The sequence below is a fragment of the Martes martes genome, assembly GCF_963455335.1.
Source record: "Martes martes genome assembly, chromosome: 1".
Lineage (NCBI taxonomy): Eukaryota > Metazoa > Chordata > Mammalia > Carnivora > Mustelidae > Martes > Martes martes.
This window is the reverse complement of record NC_137888.1, coordinates 203,774,045-203,802,038: the sequence shown is the minus strand read 5'-3', so window position 1 is coordinate 203,802,038 and position 27,994 is coordinate 203,774,045. Positions and strand designations below refer to the sequence as shown.

At 60.0% G+C, this 27,994-nt stretch overlaps 4 protein-coding genes across 5 annotated transcripts in view; 3 read left to right on the top strand and 1 right to left on the bottom strand.

Moving 5' to 3' along the window:
* MYO9B (myosin IXB) overlaps positions 1-4,992 on the top strand; it is an 82,920-nt gene extending 77,928 nt beyond the window's left edge. For both annotated transcript variants that reach the window (XM_080815127.1, XM_080815126.1), the window contains 7 exons: positions 176-281; positions 536-667; positions 1,563-1,686; positions 2,106-2,153; positions 2,468-2,610; positions 3,310-3,437; positions 3,558-4,992. In XM_080815127.1, coding sequence (XP_080671253.1) covers positions 176-281; positions 536-667; positions 1,563-1,686; positions 2,106-2,153; positions 2,468-2,610; positions 3,310-3,437; positions 3,558-3,973 — 1,097 coding nt within the window. In that variant the 3' untranslated portion in view covers positions 3,974-4,992. The remainder of the gene's footprint in view (positions 1-175; positions 282-535; positions 668-1,562; positions 1,687-2,105; positions 2,154-2,467; positions 2,611-3,309; positions 3,438-3,557) is intronic.
* Positions 4,993-6,635: 1,643 nt separating this feature from the next.
* Positions 6,636-9,718, top strand: USE1 (unconventional SNARE in the ER 1). Its single transcript, XM_080818153.1, has 6 exons — positions 6,636-6,783; positions 7,137-7,186; positions 7,344-7,422; positions 7,513-7,665; positions 8,794-9,066; positions 9,520-9,718. The coding sequence occupies exons 1-6, from the start codon at positions 6,643-6,645 to the stop codon at positions 9,700-9,702; spliced, it is 879 nt and encodes a 292-aa protein (XP_080674279.1). The 5' UTR covers positions 6,636-6,642; the 3' UTR covers positions 9,703-9,718.
* Positions 9,719-12,391: 2,673 nt separating this feature from the next.
* OCEL1 (occludin/ELL domain containing 1) lies at positions 12,392-14,611 on the top strand. The gene is made up of 6 exons (XM_080827219.1): positions 12,392-12,504; positions 12,852-13,028; positions 13,158-13,357; positions 13,562-13,727; positions 13,972-14,025; positions 14,202-14,611. Exons 2-6 carry the CDS (start codon positions 12,951-12,953, stop codon positions 14,322-14,324), a joined length of 621 nt encoding a protein of 206 aa, XP_080683345.1. The 5' UTR covers positions 12,392-12,504; positions 12,852-12,950; the 3' UTR covers positions 14,325-14,611.
* A 2,755-nt stretch (positions 14,612-17,366) lies between these two features.
* Positions 17,367-27,210, bottom strand: NR2F6 (nuclear receptor subfamily 2 group F member 6). The gene is made up of 4 exons (XM_080798475.1): positions 26,705-27,210; positions 23,009-23,103; positions 19,380-19,964; positions 17,367-18,098 (listed from the first exon to the last, which is right to left on the bottom strand). Exons 1-4 carry the CDS (start codon positions 26,992-26,994, stop codon positions 17,824-17,826), a joined length of 1,245 nt encoding a protein of 414 aa, XP_080654601.1. The 5' UTR covers positions 26,995-27,210; the 3' UTR covers positions 17,367-17,823.
* Between the last annotated feature and the right edge of the window lie 784 nt (positions 27,211-27,994).

The window sequence follows — 27,994 nt, the reverse complement described above, 5'->3', positions numbered from 1 at the left end:
AGCAGCCGGCCTGGTGCGGGTCCCTAGCTGAGGGCAGGGCCAGGACCCCTCTGTGGCCCCATACCTTGCCACATGCCCGTCCCAGCCCCCACGCAGCGGGAGGCTCCCCTGCCGCCCCCCGGGAACGTGTTGGGGCCGGGCCCACACAGGTTGCTGACGCCCTGGGCCCCCCTAGAGCTGCCGGAGAAGCAGGAGCAGCTGGCTGCCATCTACGCCGTCCTGGAGCACCTGCCCGAGGCCAACCACAACTCGCTAGAGCGGCTCATCTTCCACCTCGTGAAGCAAGTGCCCGCCGCCTGCTCCCCGGTTGGGGGGGGGGTCCCCATCAAGAGCCCCGGCGCGGCGTGTCTCGGGTTCGGCCCCAAGACCTGGGCCTGTGCCGGGGAGGTCTGGGGCAGACCCAGGCTCTCCTGAGGCGATCCCTCTCCGCCCGTCCCAGCTCCAGGGGATGACGGCCCCTTCCCCGCCCCCCCCGGGGCTCCGGCCACGGGTCCGGGGGCTCCGTGGCCACCCCTAACTGCCGCTCATCATGCAGGGTGGCCTTGCTTGAGGATGTGAACCGCATGTCGCCCAGCGCTCTAGCCATCATCTTCGCCCCCTGCCTCCTGCGCTGCCCTGACAACTCAGACCCGCTGACCAGCATGAAGGACGTCCTCAAGGTCACCACGTGAGTGCTAGTGCCGCCACCACCCCCCAACCCCGCCGCACTGCGTCTGCTCCAGCAGCTAGGGCATCCCTCCCAAGTGTTTCTGAGGCTGAAGAAAAGAAGAGAAAAGGAGAATGACCCCCTCTCCAGTGGCGGGGCGAGGGGCAGATCGGGGAGCCTGATGTCCTTGGCCTCTGGCAGCAGCAAGGGTTGTCTGGAAAGCAGCAGCTGTCGGGGGTGCGGGGGGAGGACATTCTCTCCTGCCCCCTGTACCATCTTCAGAAGTTTTCAGAGTTCTTCAAAAGAACTCGGAGGTCATCAGACGTCAGCAACTAAGAGGATACTGTTTAGGCCTCAGGCTGTGAAAATAAGAACCTGCCACTCTAGGCGGCTTTCCTGTGGCCCTGACACACCTGGGTGGCTGTGGGGTGTTGAAAGATTCGCTTCCAGCCTCTTCTAGTACCTTCTTTGCTCCCTTTCTCCTTGCATGGTTGTGATGATGGAAAACCCTGAGTTGTGCCTGCCTCTCGCCCCCCACACTTACCGCTCACAGCGCGCCTTCCAGAGCCCCAGGGGCAGGTCGCCTGCAGCCCCTGCGACATGTCACCCAGCCCTGCAGGGGGACTGTATGGGGCTGGCTTACTCTGGCCCACGGTGCTTGTGCTTCCTTCTTCAAACCGGGAGGCCTATTGAGACAGGGCCCCAGGCTCAGAAAGGTGGAGTGAGCCACACGATGTCACACAGTACGCCGCCACAGAGATGGGAGCCACAGCCCACGCTGTGTCCGTGGCCTTGCCTGGGCCCTGGGTCTCCATCTCGGGCCCTCGGGCCCCAGTCTCCAGCCAGCGCCTCTCCAGACACCAGGCCCTGACGCTGGCCATCCCGAGGGTGGTAACCGAGTCCCTTCCTCCCGCAGCTGCGTGGAGATGCTCATCAAGGAACAGATGAGGAAGTACAAGGTGAAGATGGAGGAGATCAACCAGCTAGAAGCCGCAGAGAGCATTGCTTTCCGCCGCCTCTCCCTCCTGCGACAGAACGCTGTGAGCACGCCGGCCTTGGGTGGCGGGGTGGGGTCTCACCTGTCCGCCCCTTGCACGCCCTGCACACCCTAGGCCCCATGCCACCTGGCCAGGGGCCTCTTGGGAGCACGGTTGGGGGCCAGTTCCCCCACATCGGCTGAATGACCACCTTCCTCATTCAGCCTCCTGCCGACTGCCCTTCAAAGGGCAGCAGGGGACCGGTCATCCACTCGGGGACAGTTCGGGTCTTCCTCTGGCCTCTGCTACAGGGAACAGCCCCCACCATAGAAGTGACCCCACAGTGGGGATGGGGACTTAGCGGGGCAAGTCCTGGGCTCCCACGGGAGGACCCTGTCCTTGTCCCCGCAGTCGGATGTGGCTCAGTGCCCGTGTGGCGGTTGTGGCCCTGTGTGGTCACCCTCTGTTCGTCTCTTCCCCAGCCATGGCCTCTCAAACTGGGGTTTTCGTCTCCCTATGAGGGGGTCCTGGTATGTACACTTTCCACGGGCCCACCCTGCATGTCTCCAGGCGCGGTGCATGCTGGGTTCCCCTCGTGCCCGTGGTCTCATGGGGTAGACCGAGCATGTCCTAACCTCCCGGAAGTGCATGCTGGGGGAGGACCACTGCCTGCTGACCACCTGCACTGAGGACAACTAATCAGCCGAGCACCAGCCACTTTGTCCCCACGGGATCCACATCAGAACTAACCTCCTCTCCCCAAGCTGTTGCCCCTCCCCACTGCCAGGAGACCAGGCCCACCCTCCCAGAGGGGCCAGCCACACCTGCCACTTCTCTGTCGTAGAACAAGAGCCCCAAGGCCCGGGCGAGCAGTGGCGGTGGCCCAGAGGAGCTGGGGGTGCTGCCGGAAGAGGAGGTGCCCGGCGGCGACGAGGACCGCGAGAAGGAGATCCTCATTGAGCGGATCCAGTCCATCAAGGAGGAAAAGCAAGTGTCTCCGTCCCCTTCCTGTCCTCGGCGCTGCCATCCAGCCCCCCTCCCCAAGCCCGTTGGCATAGCCACCCTGCCTGTTAGAGGAGGCTGACGGGCTAGGCTCATTCCCACCATCTGGCACCTCCCTCTCAGGGGGCTACTGTCCTAAAACGCAGCCTGGGGCTGTTTAAACCCCCTGCTTGACCCCCAGGAGCCATGGTGGTCCACAGGGGAAAAGAGGGGGCAGCAGAGGGGTCGTGCCCAAACTTTGTCTTGAAGTTGGTTTTAGCTAGGGTGACCAATTAACCTGTCACTCAGTCAAGATGTGAGTGTGCATAGGGATGCCATTAACACGATGCCAGGAGGACAGGTGTGACCTGGGCCACTTGGCCTCCCTAATCTGAAGAACAGAGTAGAGCACTCCGGGTAGAGGGCCCAACACTTGCAAAGGCCCTGAGGCAGGAGCCTATCACTAGCTCAGTATAGCGCCAGGTGGCTGGCTTCCCTCAGCAGCCTGACCCAGCCCTCCCTGGACTTTCTCTGGGCCAGGTGTGATTTGGGGATGGCTGCTGGGGGCGCTGAGGGCAAGGGCTCCCATCCAGGAAGAGGAAGGCCTGTTCTGTCCCCTGCTGGCCTGGCACCCTTGTTGGGAGATCCTTCACCCTGGGAACAGCCTTGGACACCATGACCCCCTTCTCTCCACCGCCCCTGCAGGGAGGACATCACCTACCGGCTGCCGGAGCTGGACCCTCGGGGCTCCGATGAGGAGAACCTGGACTCGGAAACGTCGGCCAGCACGGAGAGCCTGCTGGAGGAACGGGCCGGGCGGGGGGCCTCAGAAGGTCAGTATTAAGGCAGCGTCTGCTTCTGTCCTTCCCGTGTCCACTTCCGGCAGGCCCTGGGGCAAGGGTCCGTCTTCAGGCCCCGAAGCTGCAGTAACCCTGCCGTCTGTCTCTCAAAAGGGCCCCCCGCGCCTGTTCTCCCCAGCCCCGGCGCGCCCGCCCTGAGCCCCCTCCCCGTGGCAGCCGCCCCTCCACGACGAAGGCCGTCGTCCTTCGTGACGGTCAGAGTGAAGACCCCCCGGCGGACCCCCATCATGCCCACCACCAACATCAAGCTCCCACCCGGCCTGCCCTCCCACCTCCCCGGCCGGGCACCGGGTGCCCCAGAGGCTGCTGCCCCCGTGAGGCGCCGAGAGCCGCCCGCCCGCCGCCCGGACCAGGTACACTCGGTGTATGTCACACCCAGCACTCTCCTGCCCGTGCTGGGCACTCGGGAGCCCCTGGACGAGAACGACCGGCCTCCTGGGGCCAAGCGGAGGTACTCAGATCCCCCGACCTACTGCCTGCCCCCCACCTCGGGCCAGGCCAACGGCTGAGGGCCCCCAGAGCCAGAGTCCCCGTGAGTCCCAGCTGGAGCTGGGCACCAAGCTGCAGAGCCCGCGTTTGGCTGAGAAGGATCCCGAACGAGAAGCTCCAAGACAATGTGAGGTGGGCACTAGCCCCACGTGCAGAGTCCAAGCAGGGAGAGGCCAGCCAAGGCCCGGCCGCCCTTGCTGAGCCCCCGACACTGCACAGACGCACCCACCCAGAGCACCAAATCACGGTGGGTGGCCTGGCATCTGGCATCTCCCACCTCCCTTTTTTTGTTTTATATGGTAACTGTTTCTTTGTGCGTGGTTTACATAACTTTAAACTGTAACAGCCTTAACAAGAGACCAAATTGTTTTTTATACATGTATGTACAAACTTTTATATTAACGCCCTTCATCTCCCTTATAACCTGGACTTGAGTCTTCAGAGCAAAAAGCCTGCACGGCCAGCGCATGTCGGGGGGCTCAGACCTGCACTGAGGACGGCCCGGGGCCCATGGTCTGAGGGCTGGGGCCTTGCACGGGGCATTTGGACCCAGGGAGCCCCTGACGGCCCCAGGCATGTCTCGGACACATCCTCCCGCCCGCATCTGAAGGAGTGTCGGAGCCTCGGTGGGGATCAAGGTTGGTGGCGGGAGTCGGGACACAAGGTGGCCAGCAGCCTCGACCTGCAGCACCACAGACCTCACATCCCGGGGAGACGTGAATGTGGCCGTCACTCTTCTGTCCGCCAAGCCCCAGACTCAGGAGGCCAGAGGAGGCCACCCTCGGCACACTGCCCCCTCCACGTGGCCAACAGGAGCCGCGACTCAGGACCACTCACAGGCAGGGAGGGCAAGGCCTGGGGCTGGACACTCCTGCTGGTCAACGGGGACAGGCTGGGGATCTCCGGAGCTGGGCTCCCCCCACCCCGCCCAGGCTTGGCTCACTCCCCAGACACATGGCCACGGGTCTGGGACGAGAGGTGCCCCAGGTGCTCCACAAGCCGTGCAAAAATAAAAAGTGCCTGAAAGGTGTGTGTATGCAAGTCCTGCTCGGACTGGGTTCAGAGTCCGTCAGAGGAGGAGGAGCTGGCTGGTGGCGGTCCACCCTGTGGTCTCGGGCGAGAGGGGTGCAGGGCGGGGGGCTGTGCCCCTTGTCTGGAAGGACCTGCCTTGATCTTCCAGGCGATGCTGCTGTTGGAATTCCACACGGGAGTCCTCACACTTGAGTGGTGCGCTTGCTGGAGGTGCTTGTTATTGATCTGGAAATGGAGGGGGGAGGTTCGGCAAAGAGCCTCTTGTCCTGGGAGCTGCTCCTGTTTTCGTTTCAGCACCCAGCTTCTCCCCAAAGCTAGGGCTTAAATGTCAGCTACAAGGGCCATCTCCCTGTGAAGGGATCAGTTCCTGGTGGGCCCACTAGGGCCAGAAGCCACACACCTCCCCCAACTATCCCTTCTCGGACCAGCTCCCAGGCTGCAATCAGATGGGCAGTTGTGGGAACCTGCTGGCAGGCAGGGCCCATGGGGCTGGGGTGGGGGGGCAAGGAAGAACCCTAGTCCAGATGGCACGTGAGGGAGAGCTGGGAGACTTCTCCAAGGCCACACGTTTGGGATGGGGTAGGGCTGAGATTCAGAGCCTGCCCCATCTGCCTCCAGAGACCCCCTTCATCCACCCTGGGTTTAGTCTCCTACATAGTGTTTTGTGAGGACACCAGGCCCATGTCGGACCAGGACACAGGTGACATGAGGGGTAGGAAGATGGATGAGTGCTGCAAGCCAGGCTCCAGTCCCTCTGAAGCTCCAATCCTTGCCCTGTCCTCCGCAGGCATAGGGGTCAGGGGAGGTTGCAGGATGGGCCTCAACTGCCTGGGGACTTGGGGGGCGGGGGATTCTCTCCATGGAGGTCTGGGCGTTGGGGTGACCCTGCCCCACCTCTCACCCCCAGAGCTAGCTAATATCCGCCCCCTCCCACAGGCAGGTTTTGTCACACCACCCGTTTCCCAAAGAAGGGACGGGACCCAAAAAAGTTAAACTTCCTCAGGGCCACTGCAGGGGTGGTGGAATCAGACCCGGAAGCTCATAACCACAAACTTCGGATGGGCCTCTAAGCCTTGGGATTCCTTAGTCCCAGGCCCGTACCCCGGGAAGAACCGGGGAAGGCTGCCTGAATACGGAAGAGTTCACCGTGGGAACAACCCAAGCAGAAGCGGGTGCAGGGGAGGAATTTTGAGCAGGAGGAAAGGAATAAGGCGAGGACCTATTGCTCACGGCCCTGACACCGTAGGGCCGGTCCTTTTAACCCTTCCGGAAGGGTTAAGGCGCTTAAGAGAGGAAAACGCGGGGCACCTGGGTGGCTCAGTGGGTTAAAGCCTCTGCCTTCAGCTCAGGTCATGATCCCAGGGTCCTGGGATCGAGCCCCTCATCGGCCTCTCTGCCCAGCAGAAAGCCCGCTTCCTTTCCTCTCTCTCTCTCTGCCTCTATGCCAACTTGTGATCTCTGTCTGTCAAATAAATAAATAAAATCTTTAAAAAAAAAAAAAAAAAGAGGGGAAAACGCGATTCAGCCCTGAGTAACACAGACAGGACAGTGCCTCTCCCTGAAACAAAACCTTAGCTCCGCCCCAAAGATGCAACAGCGAAAGAGGCAGACGCGCCCGGAAGAAGTCCAAATGAGGACACTTCCGCCCTTTTCCAAGATGGCGCCAGCGGAAGGGGCTGGATACCGCCGAGAGATGATGGCAGCGTCGAGGCTGGAGCTGAACCTGGTGCGGTTGCTGTGCCGCTGCGAGGCGATGGCAGCGGAGAAGCGGGACCCGGAGGAGTGGCGTCTGGAGAAGGTGAGGGAAATCTGCACTGTCAAGCAGAGCCCGACTCGCGGACGGCGGCTTCCGCAGCTACCGTCCACCGGGCCCTACTCCCCAGACCCAACGGCCGCTCTTGACCACGCCCCTTCCGGCCGGCTCCGCCACGTTCACCTGCCGCTCCCGCCCATTCCCTCGAGTTCAACTAGCTCCGCCTCACTGGCACGTGGCTCCTCCCCTTTCAGCCCAGCCCCCCACCCCCGTCCTGGCTCCGCCCCCTGCTGGCTCTGACGCCCCCCACTCCCTACCCTCACCCCCACTTCGAACAGGACAGGGAGGAGTGGGAGAGCTTGGCAGACCAGGCTTACACCCCTGCTTTCTCTCCCCAGTACGTGGGAGCCCTCGAGGACATGCTGCAGGCCCTGAAAGCCCAGGCCAGGTGAGTGCTGGTGGCTACAGGGGCTCCAAATCTGGGATGGGACTCGGGGCCAGGACCGGCTCCTGCTGGGGAATCCCTGGGCTCCAGCCCTTGCTGAGACCGTTCCCGGAACAAGGGACGGTGGACAGGTTTTCTTTTTCCTCTTGTCGCCTTCCAGCAAACCAGCCTCCGAGGTGATCAATGAATATTCCCGCAAGGTAGATTTCCTGAAGGGGATGCTGCAGGCAGAGAAGCTGGTGAGCCTGGGTGCTCTACTTCCTCAGCCCTTATCGCGCTCACCTGCCCAGGACCTGCCCCTGTGATGACCCCCTTTCCCTCTTCTGCAGACTTCCGCCTCAGAGAAGGCACTCGCCAACCAGTTTCTGGCCCCCGGCCGTGTACCAACCACAGCCAGGGAGCGGGTACCCGCCACGAAGACCGTGCACCTGCAGTCGCGGGCTCGGTACACCAGCGAAATGAGGAGTGAGCTGCTAGGCACGGTAGGGCTTCCTCCCCAGGCCCTGGGAACCCTTTGGTTAGAGACAGTTTCGTGCCTGGGTGTAGCCAGAACAACAAATGCTGGCCGGTGCAGGGACCCTAGGGGGCCCAACAGCCTCTGCTCTGCTCGGGCAGTCTGCTTCCTGACAGAAAAGCCAAGCCGGGATTTTTCTAGATGTGTAGGAGTTTGGTCCAAGGCAAAAATGGTACCTATCTCGTTAAGCCCCAGAGTTGGCCCAGAGCAACAGAGACAAGTTTGACACAGATAGATGACTTTATCTCGTCTTGCCACAGATAAACAAGTTTTTCCATCTGTAAAATGCGACGGCAAGTGTCTTTTTGAGCATTTTATGTGGATCATAATCAAAGTATGAAAACATTGAGGTCCAGACGTCATTCATGGGATTTGCCTGGGGCTCCGAATGAGTGGTGGGGGATGTTCTGAGAGCTGAAAGGGCAGTTTGCGGGGAGGACAGGTAGGTGACTTCATGCCTCTCTCTTTTTCCCATAGGACTCTGCTGGAGGTGAGCTGCCCTAAAGAAAACAGGACTTGAGGCTTACCTGTTGTGCTGCCTCACATTACTCACCTGGCTCCCCCAAGGTCTCCCCACAGCCCAGGGAGCATAGCCTCAGGGGCAGTCACTTAGTTGTGCCTGATGGGGGTGCCAGGACAGAGGAGCTGTGCCCCAGAAGAAATAAAGCTGGATACTCCCAGGCCACAGGGCCAAGGTTAGACCAGCAGAAGGGACCTAGAGCCTGGGGGAGCCCAGGTAGGGGTAAGGGAAAACTTCTTAAAAGAGAGGGCTTTTGAGCTAGGGCTTTGAAGCATGATCAGGAGCTCACCAGCGGCAGACTAGACAAGAAATGGCATTATGAGTAGCAGACACATCACAGGCACTGAATGGTCAGGAAGCCGGAAAACAGGAAACCAATCTTCTCCTTCTTCCTGCTTGGTCTTTTTCGCTTCCAGAGCCCCAGCTGGATGTGAGGAAGAGAGTGTAAGTGTCTTCAGCCCTTGGGTAGCACTGGGTGGGGCCGGGTGGATGGAGGAATCTAGGGCCGCTGAGGCACCCACCACAAGGGCCCCCACAAGCCTCTGAACCACTGATATGGAGCCCCAGGGAGGGCAGCAGCTGGAGCCATACCCTCTGGGTTGCTTGGGAACATGTTGGTCTCTTTCCCTCCCCACCCCATCTCATGCCCCCCGTCCACCCACGTGTGAGGTCAGCGGGGTGACAGGGCCCAGACCAGGGGATGAGAAGCAGTCGGCAGCCGAGCTAGACCTTGTCCTGCAGCGACATCAGAATCTCCAGGAGAAGCTGGCAGAAGAGATGCTAGGCCTGGCCCGAAGCCTCAAGACCAACACACTGGCTGCTCAGAGCGTCATCAAGAAGGACAACCAGGTTCGAGGGCAGGGGGACCCACCCAGCCTCTGTCCCAGACATCAGAAAAGGCTTCCCAGCCGAGGGGCATCGTGGCCAGGGCTTTGCTGCATAATAGAAGTTCGACAGGGGGCCTGGATGGCTCCCTGCGTTAAGCCTCTGCCTTCAACTCAGGTCATGATCTCAGGGTCCTGGGATCGAGCCCCGCATCAGGCTCTCTGCTCAGCAGGGAGCCTGCTTCCCCCTCTCTCTCTGCCTGCCTCTCTGCCTACTTGTGATCTCTGTCTGTCAAATAAATAAATAAAATCTTAAAATTAAAAAAAAATAGAAGTTGGACAGAAGGCAGAGGTGGAATTCCCAACCGAGGGCATAGTACCAGCCGGGGCCTAGAGAGCCGACTTGCCCCCAGGTGGCAGGGAGAGGCCACACTCGGCCTCCGCAGTCCTGCTGACACTCTCCCCGCCTCGCCCACAGACCCTGTCGCACTCCCTCAAGATGGCCGACCAGAACCTGGAGAAGCTGAAGACCGAGTCGGAGCGGCTGGAGCAGCACACGCAGAAGTCCGTCAACTGGCTGCTCTGGGCCATGCTTATCGTCGTCTGCTTCATCTTCATCAGCATGATCCTCTTCATCCGCATCATGCCCAAACTCAAATAAAGGCCTGTCCCAGCCCATGGGGACTGTCTTCTTGTCTGCTCCCCCACCGCGTCCGGGGCGGGCAACAACACGGGAGGGTCTTCGGATGTGCCTGAGAGCCACAGAAAACACATGAGCAAGAGAGGTAGCTCAGTCTGGGTGGGGCAGTGACCCAGCGAACATCCCCCTCCATCCCCCTGCCCTGGTACCCACCCCACATGGGGAAAGGCCAGGGCCCAAGAAGCCATAGGAGGCCCCAGGCCGGCAGAGTCAGAGCCAAACGCTGGGCCTTCCTTGAGACTGAAGGTGACAGTTCAGAGATAGGACTTAGTCCAGCCGCGACTAAGCTCTCAGGAAACTAGAGGCTTCACCAAGTCATTCCACAAACATGTGAGAGTCTGTAGAAACTCTACCCTGCCAAGGTCATAGCCTGATCATTTCAGATGAGAACTGCGTGGACACTACTCTCAGGTGGAGACCCTGGAAGAGGTCATAGAGTGGGAGTCCTGGGAGAACCACTGGTCCTGGGCTCTGCTCACCCTCACTCCAGATAATGAAGGTGAAGCCTATGAAGGGGGGTGGCCAAGGGAGCTCAGTGAGGGAGGCTGGGCAGGTGACAGGAGCACAAGGGTGTTTGTCCCAGACCCATGGGAGTATGAGTGGGCAATATGGGGACCCCTGTCAACATTGGTGTAAAAACACCAAGTAAAGCTTTTTATTTTTTTTAAGATTTTATTTACTTACTTGACAGACAGAAACCACAAGTAGGCAGAGAGGCAGGCGGGGGTGGGGTGGGGGCGGAAAGCAGGCTCCCTGCTGAGCAGAGAGCCCAATGCGGGGCTTGATCCCAGGACCCCAAGATCATGACCCAAGCCTATGGCAGAGGCTTAACCCACTGAGCAACCCAGGCACCCAAGTAAAGCTTTTTATAAGCTCTAATGGCAACTTTTTTTTTAAGATTTTATTTATTTATTTGACAGAGATCACAAATAGGTAGAGAGGTAGGCAGAGAGAGAGGGGGGAGGTAGCAGGCTCCCCGCTGAGCAGAGGGCCCCACGTGGGGCTCGATCCCAGAACCCTGAGATCATGACCCGAGCCGAAGGCAGAGGCTTTAACCCACTGAGCCACCCAGGTGCCCCTCTAATGGCAGCTTTTAAAAAATGGGTCTTACAGGGCACCTGGCTGGTTCAGTCAGTACAGCATACAACTCTTGATCTCAGGGATGTAAGTCCAAGCCCCACTTTGGGTGTAGAAATTACTTAAAATGTTTGAAGAAAAAAGAAGTAGATCTTAACAAGTCTCACACTTAAGATGCAGAGTGGTTCAATAGGAAGGGTTTTTTTTTTTTAAGTATTTTTATTTATTTATTTGAGAAAGAGAATGAGAGAGACGGAGAGAGCATGACAGTGGGGAAGGTCAAAAGGAAAAACAGACTCTCTGCAGAGCAGGGACCCGGATGCGGAACTCGATCCTGGGACTCCAGGATCATGACCTGAGCCAAAAGCAGTCGCTTAACCCACTGAGCCACCCAGGCACCCAGGAAGTTTGTTAATAGCCGCATTAATGCATCAGGAAAGAAAATCATAGGGTGAAATGGTACATTGTACTGTTCAGTATCTATTACTCAACATCTCAATAAACAATAAGCAAGATAGATATTTTCCTCAGTTAACTGCAAAATCTCAAGCCAAGCATTGAACTTAATGAACAAACACCGGCAATTCTACCATCAAAGAGAGGAAGGTAGAGGGGGATGCCCACAGTCCACCTGACTCCCCCAAAGACAACACTGTCTGGAGGTGCTGGTCAGTACAACTGGACAAGAAACAAGAAATAGACTGAGAAATGGAAGAGAAAAAAAAAAGGCAAAGTTCTTTGCAGGTGATACAATTATATGAGAAACCCAAACTAGCTAAAAAAAAAAAAAAAAAAGGCTGTGTAAACAAGAGAATTCAGTAAAATAGCAAGGGATTTAATGAATATTTAGTTTCCTACATGGGGGGCAAAAAGCCTGTAAAATGTATCCGTCGGTCTCACCTGTAACAGTAAAAGAAGACGCACTACTTGGTTAAACTACATCCTTTGCATACAAGGAGCTCCCAAAAACCAGCAAGAAAAAGAAAATGTGCAGGAAAAGAAAGACAAATCATTTCTGAACTTTTCTCACATCAGATTAGTCAAGACTTAAAACTTCAAAGATATGGGACGCCTGGTTGGCTCAGTGGTTTAAGCCTCTGCCTTCAGCTCGGGTCATGATCTCAGGGTCCTGGGATCCAGCCCCGCATCAGGCTCTCTGCTCAGCAAGGAGCCTGCTTCCTCCTCTCTCTCGGCCTCTCTGCCTACTTGTGATCTCTCTCTCTCTGTGTCAAATAAACAAACAAACAAAAACTTCGAAGATACACTTGCAGGGAAACTGTATTAGCACTGGAGTTAACAGAAGTGGGGAAAACCGTTTTCTCTCACAACTGGTCAGAGTATAATAATCTAATGATTAAAGAAATATTTTAAAAATATAAAAAACACCGCTTTTTCAGGCCAGAAACACCCAAGGGTCAGAGAAGGTGAGTCAGCACCTCCAAACACACAGCAAATACGTCCGCTCCGGTCCAGTTGGACTCGAACCTGGCTTCAAAAGCAGATACACTTCCCTTAACGCTGGGTCCCGCCCCCTCACCGCCAACCCCGCCCAATTTCCCTAGGCCCCGCCCCGTCCTGTGGAGCGACCCCGCCAGTTGGGTCCAGCCTTTGAAGTTAACGTACAACACAGACTCAGGCGCCTCTGAGGCAGCGGACCCAAACCCGGAGACCCGGACGCTGGGACAGGTAAACCCGGACGTGAGCAGTCCGTGCGGCCCGCCGCTGGGGCGGAGGTCCCGGGGGACTTCTCGGGGGGGCGGTGTCCGTGGGCTTCACGCGCCCTGGCAGGCGCGCGGGGGTTAACTAGAGGCGGGGCCACCCAGGATACACGGTGGCGTCACGGGCGTCGCGCCTTTCCGGGTTACGCAGCCGGGGGCGGGCTGCTCTGAGAGCCAATCGGGTGCGTCTATGCAAATAGAGGCGGAGCTAGAGATCTCGCCTGTTGAGGGAGAGTTGGCCGCTCCGGGGTCCGCCTCCCCGTACGTCCTCCAGCCTTCCCCGCCTCCAGGCGCGCCCCTCTCTGGTACCCACAGGCAGCTCGCCGACCGACCCCCCCACGCGGGGGCCACGGCGCCCCCCGCAGGACCCGCTCGCCGCCCCGGGGACGCCCGAGCGGCGCCTCCCTGAGGCCGATGCCCATCCGGGAGTCCCCCAAGACCCGCGGCTGTCGGGGGGACCTGCAGACCCGCCCGCCTGGCCCTGGGCCCCCGGTGAGTCTGAACGGGAGGGTCCCCAGGCCGAGCCTAGGCAAGAGATTCATTCCCGCCAGTTTGAGGGATTCTGGCTTCCCCATACCCTGGTTAACTCCAAACCAACCATGATTCCTGCGGCACCCGCAGCGATTGGTGCCTCCAGGCCGGGAAACCAGCGCCCCCCGCTCTCTGCGCGAGCGTCAACCAGGAGCGCACAGGGCAAGGCCCAAGAAGATTGTATTTGAGGATGAGCTGCCCTCCCAGGCCCCCTTGAGCATCAAGAAGTCTATTGAAGCCATCCCCAGGGGGAATATGCCAAGGCCCCACCTAGTGCCCGACTATGAGCTGTGAGTGTTCCTGATGCCCGGGAACAGGGAAGGGGCCTGAGGTTGGGGCTTTGACAAATGAATAAGAGTTTACTAAATAGTAACAAGAGAAAAGGGACATCTGGGGCAGGGAGTCCAACATGGGCAAAGAAGAACAAATTAAAATGATTGCGGGAAAGGGATGGGTTATTTTCACTCACTGTCTGCCCCACTTTAACCCCACAGTAAGTACCCACAAGTGAGCAGTGAGAGGGAGCGGAGCTGCTATGCTGCCGTGTTCCAGGACCAATACACAGAGTTCTTGGAGCTCCAGCGGGAGGTGGGCTCTGCACTGGCAAAGCTCCAGCAGCTGGAGACCTTGCTGAACTCACTGCCCAAGCCCCGAAGCCAGGTCAGCCCCAGCAGAAACCCCTGCCCCACAGCCTTCCAGGTGGTGGACTCTGGTCTCTGGGACACCGCCTGGGTCCAGGTCTGTGGGCACCTGCCTCTTCTAGGCTGGGTGGGGGCCACAGCATAGGGGCCAAGGTCAGCCCTGGAAGTCATTAGATGGGTCACTTTGTCTGTCTGAGCCTCAGTTTCCCCATCCCTCCTTGGATTCAGCATTCTCTGAGCCCCACCCCCTTCTCCACTTGCAGAAGGAAGCCCAAGTTGCTGCCCGTGTCTGGAGGGAATTTGAGAAGAAGCAGACGGTAAGTTGTGTCCACTGAGTCCCACAGGCTGGCCTTTGCACCCCTGACCCTCCCATGACACTCAATGTGCCCAGTTTCAAGGAAAGAAAACTGAGGCCCAGAGAGAAAGAGGCAAAGGGTTGAGCCACTGAGGCTCAAAGTACCACATGGACTTTCCTGGGTCTTGCCCTGCCCAGGACCCCAGCTTCCTGGACAAGCAGGCTCGCTGCCACTACCTGAAGGGCAAACTGAGGCACCTCAAGATGCAGATTCAGAAGTTTGATGAGCAAGGAGACTGCGAGAGCTCTGTGTACTTCTGAGTGCCCTGGCGGACAGGCAGAGGGACGCATAGAGGTGACGGTTCCACCTTGCCTGCCCTCGCTTCTTCTCCTGCCTCCCAGCTTTAGCTCCTGCTTTTACCCGCTCCTGGGGTAGCTTTGGCAAATGCCCCAGCCTTTGAGACCCAGCTCTGATGGTGCCTCCTCCGGGAAGCCGTCCCAGGATCTTCTCAGGGACCAGCGATCCAGAGCCCAGATCTCAGCCCATCCCCTACAAGCAGGTCTTGCCTAAGTCTCTATCTCAGTGTAATAAACATTTATGAAATGCCTACTGTGTATAGCTGCTCAACACTCCTGGGTTGACTCGGTTGTCACCAAAAAATTGTTCTCCCATTTTCCAGAGTTAAAAATCGAAGTTCAAGGGAAGGGACTTATCCCAGCAGGGTGTGAACCTTTGTCTGTCCAGAGGGTTCCCTCTCCACCCAGAGCCTCACCCGTGGCCTTCTGGTGGGAAGCTGAGGGGCCGACACCCAGCATTACTTACCTAGCCAGGCTTGGGTTGGGGGAGCTCCAGGAGCCAAAAATCTCCAGTAACTGGGGCGCCTGGGTAGCTCGGCTGGTTGAGCATCCGTCCGGTTTCAGCTCAGGTCATGGTCTGGGGGGTCATGTGATCAAGCCCTGCCTTGGGCACCGGGCTCAGTGGGGAGTCTGTTTCTCCCTCTTCCTCTCCCTCTGCCTCTCTCGCTTTCTCTAGTTTATAGACTAATGATTTTTTTTTAAAGATTTTATTTATTTATTTATTTGACAGAGAGAGACAGACAGACAGACAGAGAGCACAAGCAGGCAGAGAGGCAGGCAGAGAGAGAGGAGGAAGCAGGCTCCCCACTAAGCAAGGAGCCCAATGTGGGGCTCGATCCCAGGACCCTGAGATCATGACCTGAGCCGAAGGCAGCGGCTTAACCCACTGAGCCACCCAGGCGCCCCCTCTCTCGCTTTCTCTAAAATAATTAAATAAATCTTTAAAGAAAAAGCTTCCAGTAACAGATGGAGGGCTGGCTGAGGACCCTCCCTAGTCTTGGTTAGTGGGCATCCTACAGAATTCCTTTGGCAGAACACCGGGGATTTCCTGAAGGGGGCAGACTCAGCCTAGGAGACCGGCTGGATTCCCTAATGCTGACCAGATCTGAGCCTTAAAAATCACTTCTCCCGGGGCACGGCAGGCTGAATGGCAGCTGACTCCAGGGAGCGTTTGAGCACAGCTCTTAGGCCTGGCTCTGTGGGAAAGTCCCGTGATGCCCACTCCATGCCCGGCCCAAGGAAGGGTGGGTGGGGCACTGGTAGGGGCAGGCTCCCCATGGGGGTCCTTGTGACAATTTTTTAAAGATTGCATTTATTGGGGCACCTGGGTGGCTCAGTCATTAAGCGTCTGCCTTTGGCTCAGGTCGTGATCCTGGGGTGCTGGGATTGAGCCCCGCATCAGGCTCCCTGCTCAGTGGGAAGACTGCTTCTCCCTCTCCCACTCCCCCTGCTTGTGTTCCCTCTCTGGCTGTGTATGTCTCTCTCAAAAAATAAAATAAAATCTTAATAAATAAAATCTTTATTTATTTGAGAGAGAGAGAACACAAGTCGGGGGGAAGGAGCAGAGGGCGAGAGAGAAGCAGACTCCTTGCTGAACGCAGAGCCTGACTCGGGGCTTGATCCCAGGACCGTGGGATCATGACCTGAGCTGAAGGCAGATGCTTAATGACTGAGCCACCCAGGCACCCCTGGGTAGGGTTTTATGAGTTCTGCAGTCACGCCTAGACAGACATCCCCGTCTCTGGCCTGGGAACTGGACAGCAGGATAGACAGAATCTAATAGGTCATCTCGGTCCGGCCCAATTGGAGGGCTCATACATTTGCTTACCTGCAGGACATTGTGGAAGATGTGGACCCCAGGCAGAAACTGTCCCCCTTCCCAATGGGAGCCCAGTATTCTCTCCATCCCATTCTTGCCTCAGTCCCCTCTGGGGGCAGAGCATATCCACGAGACCTCCATTTATCCCCCAAGAAATGGATTCAAACACCGTGTCTTCCCACTTAGGCCTCTTCCAAGATGGACATGAAGGAGGCTGGGTGCTCACGGGAAGCGTTTTGGAGGAGGTTTAAGGGCTGAGCACAGACCCAGCCTGCAGAGCAACACCTGAGTTCTTCCCTGTTTTCAAAGGGGCATCTTTGTCGGAGGGCTCATCTTCCTGGCCTGCCCCCACCATCCAGACTCTTTCTCCCTGCACTCTAGAGCCACAGTCCCGACAGTCAGTCTCAGGGGCACCCTTCCCACCTCAGAGCTGGGCCACAAGCCTCTGAGGCCGGGATGGCCGGGATGGCAAGGTCCCAGTGCCATCACCCCACATCAACTTAAAGTCCACATTTCAGTTTGTCCTCTGATAGCCCACCTTCCAGATGCCAGTCTCTGAAATGAGTTACTTCAGTTACATGTGAGAAGAAACCAAACTCAGAGGCTCGGGCACAAAAAGGTAAATTAGGGATCATGGAACTGAAGCACCGGGAGGTTTCAGGTATGGCTTGATCCAGGGGCTCCAAAGGCATCCTGGGAAGTTGGTCTTCCTCTTTTGGCTCTTTCAATTACATCCTACTTCCAAATCCCGCCATCAAATCTCAGTGACCAGCTGTGGGCCACACGCCCTCCCTGAACCAATTGCTGTGGCCAGGGGAATGGAGGGCTCTGATCATGTGGCAGGACTACCCCCAAATGTTTCTTTTGAGGACACTGGGGCCCAGACACCATGACTAAGGGCTGACCAAGGGAAACAATAAGGTGTCTGGTCCAGGCCCTGTGTGAATCCATGAGGTCCACCTTCACAGGCCAGAGCCTGAACCTGAACCTGAGCCATCTGCAGGACTCAACTTCTGTAGACTCACAGCTGACCGCGGGACCCCTCCCAGCTCCCAGCTGCTTCCCCACAAAAACAGCAAGTAGGGCTGTTCCTAGGTTGTGTGTGTTCCAGATGGCTCGGAGTGGGTGACTGTGGTGGGGTGCCCCCCCCATCCTACCCTCCCCTCACAAAGATGATGGAGGCCACGCAGGTAGGAAACATCTTTATTATTGGCCTTGATTCATTCATCATATAGTGTCCAACGTGGATTACGTGTCCAGACAATCTGCCTGGCGCATTAGTACGCCAGCCCCTCTAGTCCAGACGCCAGGACGTCACACAAGGGAAGCCAACCCCACCGGCCCCAAAAGTTCATGCTTGGGGTGCTGAGCGCCAGGCTGTCCCAGGAATGGGTCCCTCGGTCCCTCGCCCTCTATTCTGGCCAGGAGTTCTGGGGAGGCCGAGGCTGGAGCCTGGACAAGCACTCTCTTTTTGGTTTCGTGATCATTTAAAAAACAGAGGAGACAAACGTTTCACAGTCTTTAAAAAATAGGAGTCTGAGGAGAGAAGCCAAGTTCCTCCGCTTGGGGGCCCCGCGTGAGGCCAAAGCATCCGTGTCCCTTGAGGTGTGCAGACCCAGCCGTGGCGTGGCCGGCCCGGCGAAGTCACTGGCCAGAGCCGTAGGGCCAATTGAAGGTACTTCCTGACAGCAGCATGTCTCGGATCAACGTCTCGATGGGCGTCTTGCCCACCAGGCGCATGAAGAACAGCTGGGAAATGAGGGAGGCGGGGACAGCGCGCAGGGCCGGGAGCCGCAGCAGCAGACGCCCGAAGCGCTGGGGCTGGGACGGGTACTGGGCCCGCACATACTCTGTGAGGGCCACCTGCGCCTTCTCCTGCAGGCTTTCCACGTGCGCTGGGTCGGAGAGGCCACAGGCATCTGGAGAGACAAGGGCCAGGTGGATCAGGTGGGAAGTGGCAGGAGAACACAAGGCCCCAGGGGTGACAGGAGGGCACCACTCGGGGGTGGGGGAGGGCTTTCAGATGGGAGGTGGAGGCCTAAGGCACAAATGGAGGCATCTCGGGCAGTGCCAGTCCTCAAGAGACACTGGGGTAACCTCCACTGAGGCCAGTAACACAGGAGTGTGGACAGTGGTGTCTTAAGGACAGAGGAGCCCTGACTGAGGACTTTGGCAAGGTGACGAGTTCTAATCCAGCTCAAGGGGAGGAGGAGCTAGGGAAGGGACTTGGGAGGGCAGGTCAACCCCAGAGGGAATATTCAGACAGAATGGTCTAGGGTGTCAGTGAATGTGACAGCATTTAAATTGGGGACCCATAACGGGTAAGGTAGAGAAAGAATCTTCTGGGGAATGAGGAGCAAAGCCACATTTATCAAATGAAAGCCACCTCTCAGAGTGGCCTAGGTCTGCTTCTTGCATCCCTGACCCCATCAAGATACCTAGTGGGATCTGGAACCTTCCAGAGTGCAGAACCAGCTATGCCACCAGAGTAAGATAGGGCTTTGGATGCTAGATGGTTAACCTAGGACTGGGAAGGTATTGGGACAACCTCGCCCGAGCCCCACCCACAGCGGGAGGCCTCCAAGACACGCCCCTGCTCAGTCCCATGCCCAGGGGCCCCTGCTGCCAGGAGGCCACCTTGGGGGCAGTTGGGGGCCGTGGTTCAGAAGTCTGAGGGCCCAGGAATCAGGGAGTGGAGAGCGCAGGGGAGGCCAGCGATCCGGCCGGCCGCCTCCCTAGCTGCACAGTAAGCAGGAAGAAGCACCTGATTTGGCGGATGAGGATCTGAGGTGCTGGGAAGGACAAAGGTCAGGGACCAAGGGCCAGAACCAGGTGTCCAGGACCTCCCTCCCTCATCCTCCCACCTCTCAATCTGCTCAGGGCCAAACAGCACCTTGATGAGAGAGTGGAGGTCAGGGACCCGGGTCTCAGGGAGCCTGGGAATCAAGGAGAGAGGCTGGTGGGGCCTTAGTCACGGGTCCGGACCCAGCTGCGGCCAGAGCCGGGGCTCAGGGCTCTCAGGGAGACCTGGGGGCAGGGCGTCACACTGCCCCATCAGCGCTCAGGCTCGTGCCGGGCGCCAGGTCCGGCCAGCTACGGTGGGGGTGGGAGGGTGGGGAGGCGAGGAAAGCCGGGGTCAGGGTCCAGGTCGCCCCCCACCATGCACCCCCCCCCCATACCCGTGCGCGAGAGCATCTCACCAGGCGTGAAGAGCGCGATAGCCTTGAGGCAGCCGTACTCGGCCGAGTCGACCTGCAGGCGGCCCAGCTTGTCCACCTGCTCCTGGAAGGCGCGCACCTGGTCCATGAAGGCCACGGCGCGCTCGGCGGCCATGGGCGCGGCGTGCAGGCCGGCGGCGGCCAGGAGCGGCGCCGTGTGCAGGGGCAGTGCCGCCTGCGCCGCGTTCAGCACGAAGAGCTCGCTCCAGCTGAGGCGCAGCAGCGCCACCTGGTCGGCCACAGGCAGCTCGGGGAAGAAGGGCGCGTGGCGCGCCCACTCCACGGTGCTGAAGAGCAGCCGCGCCGCCAGCTCGCACACGTTGTCGATGCCCAGCACCGCGCCCGCCGCGCCGCCCCCCGCGCCGAACGCGCCCGCCGCGCCCGCGCCGAAGCGCCCGGCCGCCGCGGGGTAGGGCTCGGCGCGCAGCAGCTGCGCGATCAGCTCCGACACCGGCTGCCCCGGGAAGAGGTCTCCGCCCGCGGCCGCCAGCGCCGAGCCCGGGGGGCTGCCCGAGGAGGCGGCCACGGCGCCGGGCAGCGAGTGCGGGATGCGGCCGCGCTGCACCGCTGCGGGGATGGAACGGAGATGGATGGGAAGGAGGGAAAGGAAGGGGGCAGGAGCGGAGGGAGGAGAGAGGGGTACCCCGCAACCCCGCCGGCGCAGGGAATCCGGCGGGGAGGGGGCCGGGGGATGGGGGAGGGATTGAGGGACACAGAGACCAGACAGGGGAGAGGGAGGGAAGGAACAAGGGGGGAAAGTGGGTATCCAGGGCCATGGGGGGCAGGTGGGGAGGAAGAAATGGGGAAAGATAACGTCATCAGAGGGTCCCTCAGCCTCTCTCCTCAAAGGCTCCCCACACCCAGCCTTTCCCTGGACCTCCCACCACACCCGACCGGTGCACAGCTCCAGTGGGAGCCCAGAGCCAGGGTCCGACCCGCCCCACCCTGCTCTGCCCTGTACCCTCAGCTTACGGCCATGTCCAGCCACTGCAGCCACCCCCACTGCCCACTGCTTGCTGATGAGCATGGGTGGTGGGATGCCTGGCCCCCTCCCTCAGAGGTGGGGGAAGCTAGACTTGTCATTCATGCCCCTGTCAATCACGGGGGTCCCAGAGCCGACAGGGGGCCAGGGAGGGGTCGCCTTCATACTACCTGCGGCCCCTGGCCAGCCTATCCTTAAAGCAAGTGATCTCTCCTATGGAGATGGGATCTTTTCTCCAGCGCCCACCCTCACCGCACCCCCCAGGTCATGGCTCCCAAGGGCAGGTCTCCTCTGCAGTGACCACCCCCCCCCATGCTAGGAGTGGGGTCCCAGCCGTACACATGAACAGCCATCAGTAGCCTTGCCTGTTAAGGGGGAGTAAGGGGAGCACCAACTGCTGGCCAATGTCCCCAGGACTCAGATGAATGGGAAGGACACTGAGGCATGGAGGGATAGCTCACCTGACCTGTGCCACAGTGGGTGGGGTGGAGGGGCAGACTGGGCTGCAAGCCAGACAGAAACTAATGATCTTTAATGAGCTGGCATGCCCTGTCTCATCTCCATGAACTTCTGGTCAACCAGCCAGGGAATGAATGGGGGGAAGAGACTGTGGGTGGGAGCCAGGGGCTAGCAGAGCTGAGCAGGGAAGCGGGGGCTTGGGTTCGAGGCTCCACAGGACTTCTGTGTCTCAGGATCAACCATCAAAGAGGCGTAGCTGGATATGGCCAGAGAGTGGATCCCACCTCAACCCCTGCCCCCCACCCCCACCCCCCCACCCCCGCCCAGGGTGGAGGGGAGGGGAGGGACCTATTCCTCCGGGCCCTTTGCTCACTCAGTTCTAAACCCCATATCCCACCATTCACCCCCCACCCAGGCATGGTCCGACCTCAGAGCCTTTGCACTCACTGTTCCTGCTTCCTGAGAACCCCTTCCCCAGCTCTTCCTCTTTATTCAACCCAAACTGTGTAGGTTCAAGTCCCAACCCAACTCTACTGCTCTCTGACCCTGGCAAATGACTTCACCTCTCTGCTCTAGGTGCTCAATTTCCCCACCTGTTAAGATGCAAATGGTAATGACATTGATGATACCAACCACTAAATTAATGAGAATCTAACTTGCTTGGAACAGCACTAGGCATATAGTAAGGGCGAAATGGGCAGTAATTCAAGCCAAGAAACACGTATTAAGCACCTTCAATGTTCTAGGCCCTGGATAGGCACGAGGGCTATGTCAGAAAACAAGACAAACACAAGTCCTTGTCCCCAGGGAGTGGACATTCTGGTGGGGGAGCAAGTAAACTACAGAGCAAGGTAGACAGTGCAAAAGAAAGGGGGATGGTGAAGAGTAATCAGGAGGGCTTCTCTGAGGAGGTGTTTTTTGAGCAAAAGGGGCACCTGGGTGGGCTCAGTTGGTTAAGCGTTTCAATTCTTGATTTCTGCTCAGGTCATGATCTCAGGGTTGTGAGATCGAGCCCTGCACTGTTCTCTGCCCTAGGCATGGAACCTGCTTAAGATTCTCTCGCCCTCTCCTGCTGCCCCTCCCCCCACCTCTTGAAAAGAAAAGAGAAGAGGTAAAGAAGCCATGCCGGTATCTGGGGTAAGAGTGCTCCAAGTAGTGGCAAAAGCCTGTGCAAAGGCCCTGAGGTGGACTGTGCTTGGGGCATAAGCTGTGATGATGATTTTTTTCCCCACTCCCGAGACTTTGGAGATCTGAAGCCCTGATCTGAAGTACATCAGGACTTTAGGTCAAATGGACAAGTAGAGGCAAAAGTCCAGGCTGTCAGGGTGGGGCAAGTCATCCGGGAACTTAAAAGGACCAGAGAGTAATCAGACGGTCTTAAGAGAAAGACTGAGTGGCCATTGCCAGAGCCCTTCCCAACAGCCAGCAGAGAAGACACCGACTTTAGAGCAGGGTAGACTCAAGAAGCAGCGAAGAGCCGCCAGCTTGCCCCACACCAGTCCCGACAGAGACAGGAAGCCCAGCCTGGGGTGCTCATCCCGCCAGCCAGGTTCTGCTCCCGAGCCCACTAGGCTCCACGTGGCAGCCTCTGGGTTCCAGCTGAATTCTAAGAGTGCTTGGTCCAGGTCTGGGCCCAGCCGTCCCTGCACACAAGTCCCCAGGGCAGAGACAAGGGGCTGGGCCTCCCTCTGGCTCCTGGTGCCCAGGGTCAGGCGGAAGGGTAAGCTGCCCTTTGCCTTAATCGGGCGAGTTCCTGCCTTGGACAAACACAAAGCAGAGGGTGGAGGATGAAGAAAGCAATCAAAAAAAAAAAAAAAAAAAAATCCTTGTTCAGACAGCACAGGCCAGACTAAGGGGACACAGGGGTCACCAAGGTGTCAGGGCCAAGGAACCTGACTCTGAGGCCAGAGTGCCCAGAGAGGAGGGGCTGGGAAGCAGAACTGTCCTAATGGGGGCCTGAATCAGGGTGTCCCTGGCATCCCTGGCTCATCTGCCGGTGACTATGGCTAATTGGATTCCTCCGGCCCGGGGCCAGACTGAAGCCCACAAGATCGTGGGATCAGTGGTAACAAGGTTAGCGGGCGCCAGACCCCACCCTCCACGGGTCCCAGACCCCTGAGACAGGCTGCTTGTTGGCCCTCTGCCTGCCCTACCCCCGGCGGGTACTCACCCTCCTTCCTCATGCCCACCCGGAAGCACTTTTTCAGGCGGCAGTACTGGCACTGGTTCCGGTGATGCTGGTCGATCTGGCAGTCACGGTTGGACCTATAGGCAGGCAGGGGGCCACCATGACACCCACATCCTGCCCCTGGAACCAGCCTCTAAGCCACCTTTGAAGGCTGCACCTGAGAAACGTCAGTGCCCTACCCCAACCCCCTGGCCCCGGGCTGGGCAGGTATTCCCAGGTCGTCACAGGGGCTAAGCCTGCAAATCTGCGACAAAGTACGTGAGCACGCCAGGGAGGTTAGTGTTGGAACTGGGTTTTGAAGGATGAATAGAAGTTCCCCCAGAGCGGAGAGGCAATTCCAGGCAGAGGAGTGAGGAGAGCTTTAAGGCTGGAGACAGTTTCATTTTACTTGGTCACTGCAGGGGCCAAGGGATGGGGGTCTTTGTCCCAAGGGCAATGTGAGAACAGCAAAGAAAGGTATGTGGTCAGGGAGCCAGGCCCTGTGGGTTAACTAAGACACTAGGGCCAGGTCAGGGCCAGTCTTCTCTGGGCACAGTAGGGCCCCAGGCTTGTCACCCTGCACAAGATTGCCACCAATGAATAAATGAATGAATCAATGAATGAACCCCTGTGCTCCCTTTTAAGATCCCGCACCCATGTGGCCTCCTCTGGGGGAACACCTTCCAACTCCCAGCTGAGCCTAAGAAGCTTCCTCTGCGTGGCCCTAAGGGATTACGGCCTCTTCCAGGGTTGGGATGGGGGCCCCGCCCAGCAAGAGAGTGAGCTCCCCGATTAGGGTCAGTCCCAAGCAGGAAGGTTCAGGCCCGTGTTCTTCGAATTTCTCCAGCACTTCTTTCCCTTAGCCCCTATCCCTGTGCTCCCTCGGTGTCTCTCTACCCTGGGCTCCAGGCTCTCCAAGCCCCAGACCTGGGGCAGACACTCCTGGGGTCCCAGCTGGGTACCAAGAGGGGACCCAGAGACAGTCACAGAGTAAAACAAATGCTCAATGAAGTTAAAAGTCAAACACATCTCAGCCACAGGCACCCAGCCCCAGCCCTGGGGCGGCAACTTCTCCACCGAGACTCAGTTTCCTCATCTGGAAATGGGAGGCCTGGTGCTGGCTCTATATGCGATGCACTGGGTCCGGGGGAATCTGGGGGGGGCTTTCGGGGAGGGTGTCCGGACCCAAGCTCAAGCCGGGGGGTTCTCAATGGCAGGTTCAGGAGAGCTGAGGTCCTGCGGGTCTCCGAGTGTCCAGGTCGCACAGCGCCAACCTCTAAGCCCAGGCCTCTGTCCCCTGCCGGGCCTGAGCCCCCAGGAAGAGGCCCTGCTAGGGTGGAGGGAGCTCAGGCAGAACCAGAACAAAGCCCAGCAGGCAGGCAGTGGGAGGGTCCTGGGCAGCCGGGTGGAAACAGCTGGGCCTGGGGCAGGCAGGCAGGCAGGCAGGGGCCCAGCTCAGGGCCCCTGACCTCAGGGGAGGTCCTAAACCTTCTGCCTCAACTTCCCCAGCTGTAGAGTTGAGATAGATCTCCTGTCCCTCCAGACGGGGAAACAGTAAGTTCCATCTGTTATCCCACCTAAGGATGCTTTACCCAAACCCACGGCCCAACTCAGCCTCCTCCCAAGGCTTCTGGCTTCTGGTCCAATTCGATCCCTGCCCTCCCTTGCTCAGGTACCCTCCTCTCTGGCTCGCTGTCATCCTCAGTCCAGCACTTCTGATCCACTCACCTCCAAGTTCTCCCATGGCTGCGTGGTCTCATCTTACAACACTGCTCCCCTAACCTGCCACTGAGGGTTTGCCTGGGCCACACTCTCTCCAGAAGTGCCCTTCACCTCCTCTACCTGCCAAACCCCTCCTGCCTTAAGGCCTACCTCCCAGGGACCTCCTCCAGGCAGTCCTCCCTGAACCTTGGGCAGAGCCCCTTGCTCTCTCCTGGGGCTCTGAACCCATCTCTCCCCTGGGCCCAACCCAGACTCCACACGCAGGGAGCATCTGTGCCTCACTGTGCCTCCTCCAGGCTGGGAGAGAGCTGGGATCGGAGCTGGGGTCTCTTTGAGGGGCTGGCATCAAACCTCCCAGGCCAGGCCCCAAGGGGACTTTGCTGAACCAATCTGAGGCTCAGAGAGGGCCAGAGACTTTACTGGGTCACACAGTACAGAGCTTCTGGAGAATCTCCCAGCTCCAAACAACGCCCCCTCCCCTGCCTTGTAGCTCCCCGCTCCCACCTTCAGAGAGCCCCCTGGGACCCCAGAGCCACCGAAGCTCCTCCCTTGCCCTCCCCAAAGACCTGGCCAGAGAGCAGGCGGGTATTCCCGCATCAAGAATGAGGCCAAAGTCTGGTGGCCCAGTTAGCACTGGAGGAGGGAGCGAGCCAGCTCTCCCACACATACACACACACACAGCTACCCCAGACAAGGCCCTGACCGCAGACCTGGGGCCAAACTCCAGCCTCTGGTGCCCAGGACCCCGCCCTCTGGCTTCACCAACAAGCCCTCCATCAGCTGCCCTGTCCCTGGGGACACCCTGCCCAGGACTTGGCCGCTCCCCTCTTCTCTACCCCAGTTCCCCTTGCTAAGACCCAACTGGGGCACGGTCTCCCCCTGGGTGCACTAGGGCAGGGCCAGGACCTCGCTGGGCCTCAGTTTTGCCTATCTGGAAAATGGGACTCTCCACACTGGCTCTACAAGGCCTACACATGTTCCTGTGGGGGTGCGGGGTAGGAGCTCATCAATGGAGCGAAAGGGCACTCAGGGAAGAGCAGTAGCGAAGGGGGCCCTGGGCTAGACACCCGACCCCAGCACCAACCAGAGAAACCAGTAAGGCCACACCCTGTCAGCGGGGACTCCAACCTCAGAGGGCCCAGGGCTCCTTCTTGGAAACGTTCACCCCCACCCTGTCAGAGTCGACCGAAGTTTCAGGGATTTTCCAGGAGCCCCAGGCCCGCACCCACTCCTGCGGTGGGGGGAGGGTTGGAGCAGCCGAGGTGTGGTCAAACCCAGCCCCCCTCCCAGCCCTTCGGTAGCCGTTTCCAGTGACCCAAGGCCCAGGGTGAGCCCACGGGGGGGGGGCAGTTCCCCCCGATAGGCAAGCCCAGCTCCCCCCACAGCAGGGCTACCCATGTGAAAGAGGCCGGAGGCCGCCCGGTGCCACCCCTGCCTCGCTCCCGCCGCCGCCGCCGCCGCCGCCGCCTCGGTGGCCAGGGCGACTTTGGAAGTGATATTTGACCCCAAGGGCGCGCCGTATCGATCCGCGCGGCCGCAGACAATGGCCCCTGGACGCTGTGAGCTCCACAGTCCAAGTTCCACGTTCGATTCCCGCAGGGTCCCCTGCGCGCCGAGATCCCCGAGAAGGGATGCCCTGATGTTAAGACCCCACCCCTGACAGCACCCCTCAACCCTTCCCCGCACGGAGATGACCCCTCTCCAGAGAAGAGGGAGGGAGGGAGAAGAAGCAAGGAACTGGGGCGGAAGCCGCAAGGGACCACCTGACGAGGGGGACCTGCATCGATACAGCGCCGACTGTATACACAATCCCAAGAATGGAATGGAGGAGGGGAGAGGGGTCTGTGCCCCTATCTCAGAGAGGGGAGTGGAGGCCCGGGGAAGGTCAGCGCCAGGCCCAAGGTGACCGAGCAGGTCAGAGGCCCGGCCCAAGCTGGGGCCGGGTGCACAGCGGCCGTGCGCTGAGAGGGGGCTCACCGGCAGGTGTAGCTGAGGTTGCGGCGGATGCTCCGCTTGAAGAAGCTCTTGCAGCCCTCGCAGGTGAAGACGCCGTAGTGCTTGCCGCTCGACTTGTCCCCGCACACCACGCAGTCCACCTGCAGCCCCGGCCGCTCTTCGTCGCCGGGCTCAGCGTCGCTGGCGGCGCCCGGGGGTGAGGCCGAGTCTTCCTCGGCCGCGCGCGGGTAGCCGCCCGCCTTGTCCACACCGTTCGTGTCGCCGCCGCCGCCGCTGCCGGGGCCGCCCCAGCCGCCGGTCACCATGGCCATAGCCCCAGGGCAGCAGGGCCGGGGCGCCCCCTCCGTGCTCTTCCCTCCGGGCACCCCTCTCGGCCCGGGGGGACCCTACCCGGCACGCATCCGGGCCCAGCGCGCGGGGGGCACCGGCTGCACCCCCCAAAAAAGTTTTGCAGCAACTTCCTGCGGCCGGTCCGCGCGCCCGGGCAGAACTGGTCGGGCCGGTTCCAGGCCAACTTTCCCACGCGTGCGCGGGGCCGGGCCTGGGGGCGGGGGGGGCGCGCTAGAGGCGCGAGCCGGGGGCCCCGGGGACTCGCGCCCCGCCGCCCTGGGGCCCCGGCGGGGGCGCGCGGGCCATGGCCCGGCGCAGGCTGCGCAGGGGGCGCCCTCTGGCCTGGCCGCCGCTTGGCCGGGGGCTGCGGCCAACTTAGCGGGCCGCCATCCGAGCGCGGGAGGCCGGGGGGAAAGTTTGGCCGCAAGTTACGCGGCCGCCCGCGGCGCGGGGGAGGGGCGGCAGGCGCGCGCCGGGGCCGGTCGCCGCGCCCCCTGGCTCCCCCGGGCCCCCAGGCGGCCGCTCGGGGCCTGCAAGGCTGCGGGCCGGCGCTTCCTGAGCTGCCGCCCCCTCTGCGGCCGCGCCTGCCCGGCCTGGGCCTGCGCCTGGGCCCGAGCCTCGCTCTCGCCGCCGCCGCCGACCCCGCGCGCCGGCCTCGCGCTGCGGCCGGTTTGACACACAACGTTCCATTCGCGGGGCGGGCGGGGGGCGGGGGCGGGGGCAGGGGCGCGCGCCGCGGGCTGGGGGCGGGCGCTCGTTGCCCCGGCGACGGCCACCCTTATAAGGGCATGGGTGGCCTCGCTCGGCGCCCGGCGCCCGGGCCGGCGGGAGGGGCGAGGGCGGAGCACGGGGCCGCAAGACCTGACCCTCCCCCTCCTGCTCCCCCCTCTGCCCCCGCCCTCGCCCGACTCCAGCCTTAACCCCTGCCGGGCCGCGGCGGGAGCCTGGCCGCTACTGCCCTCTGCCCTTCCGCAGCCTCGC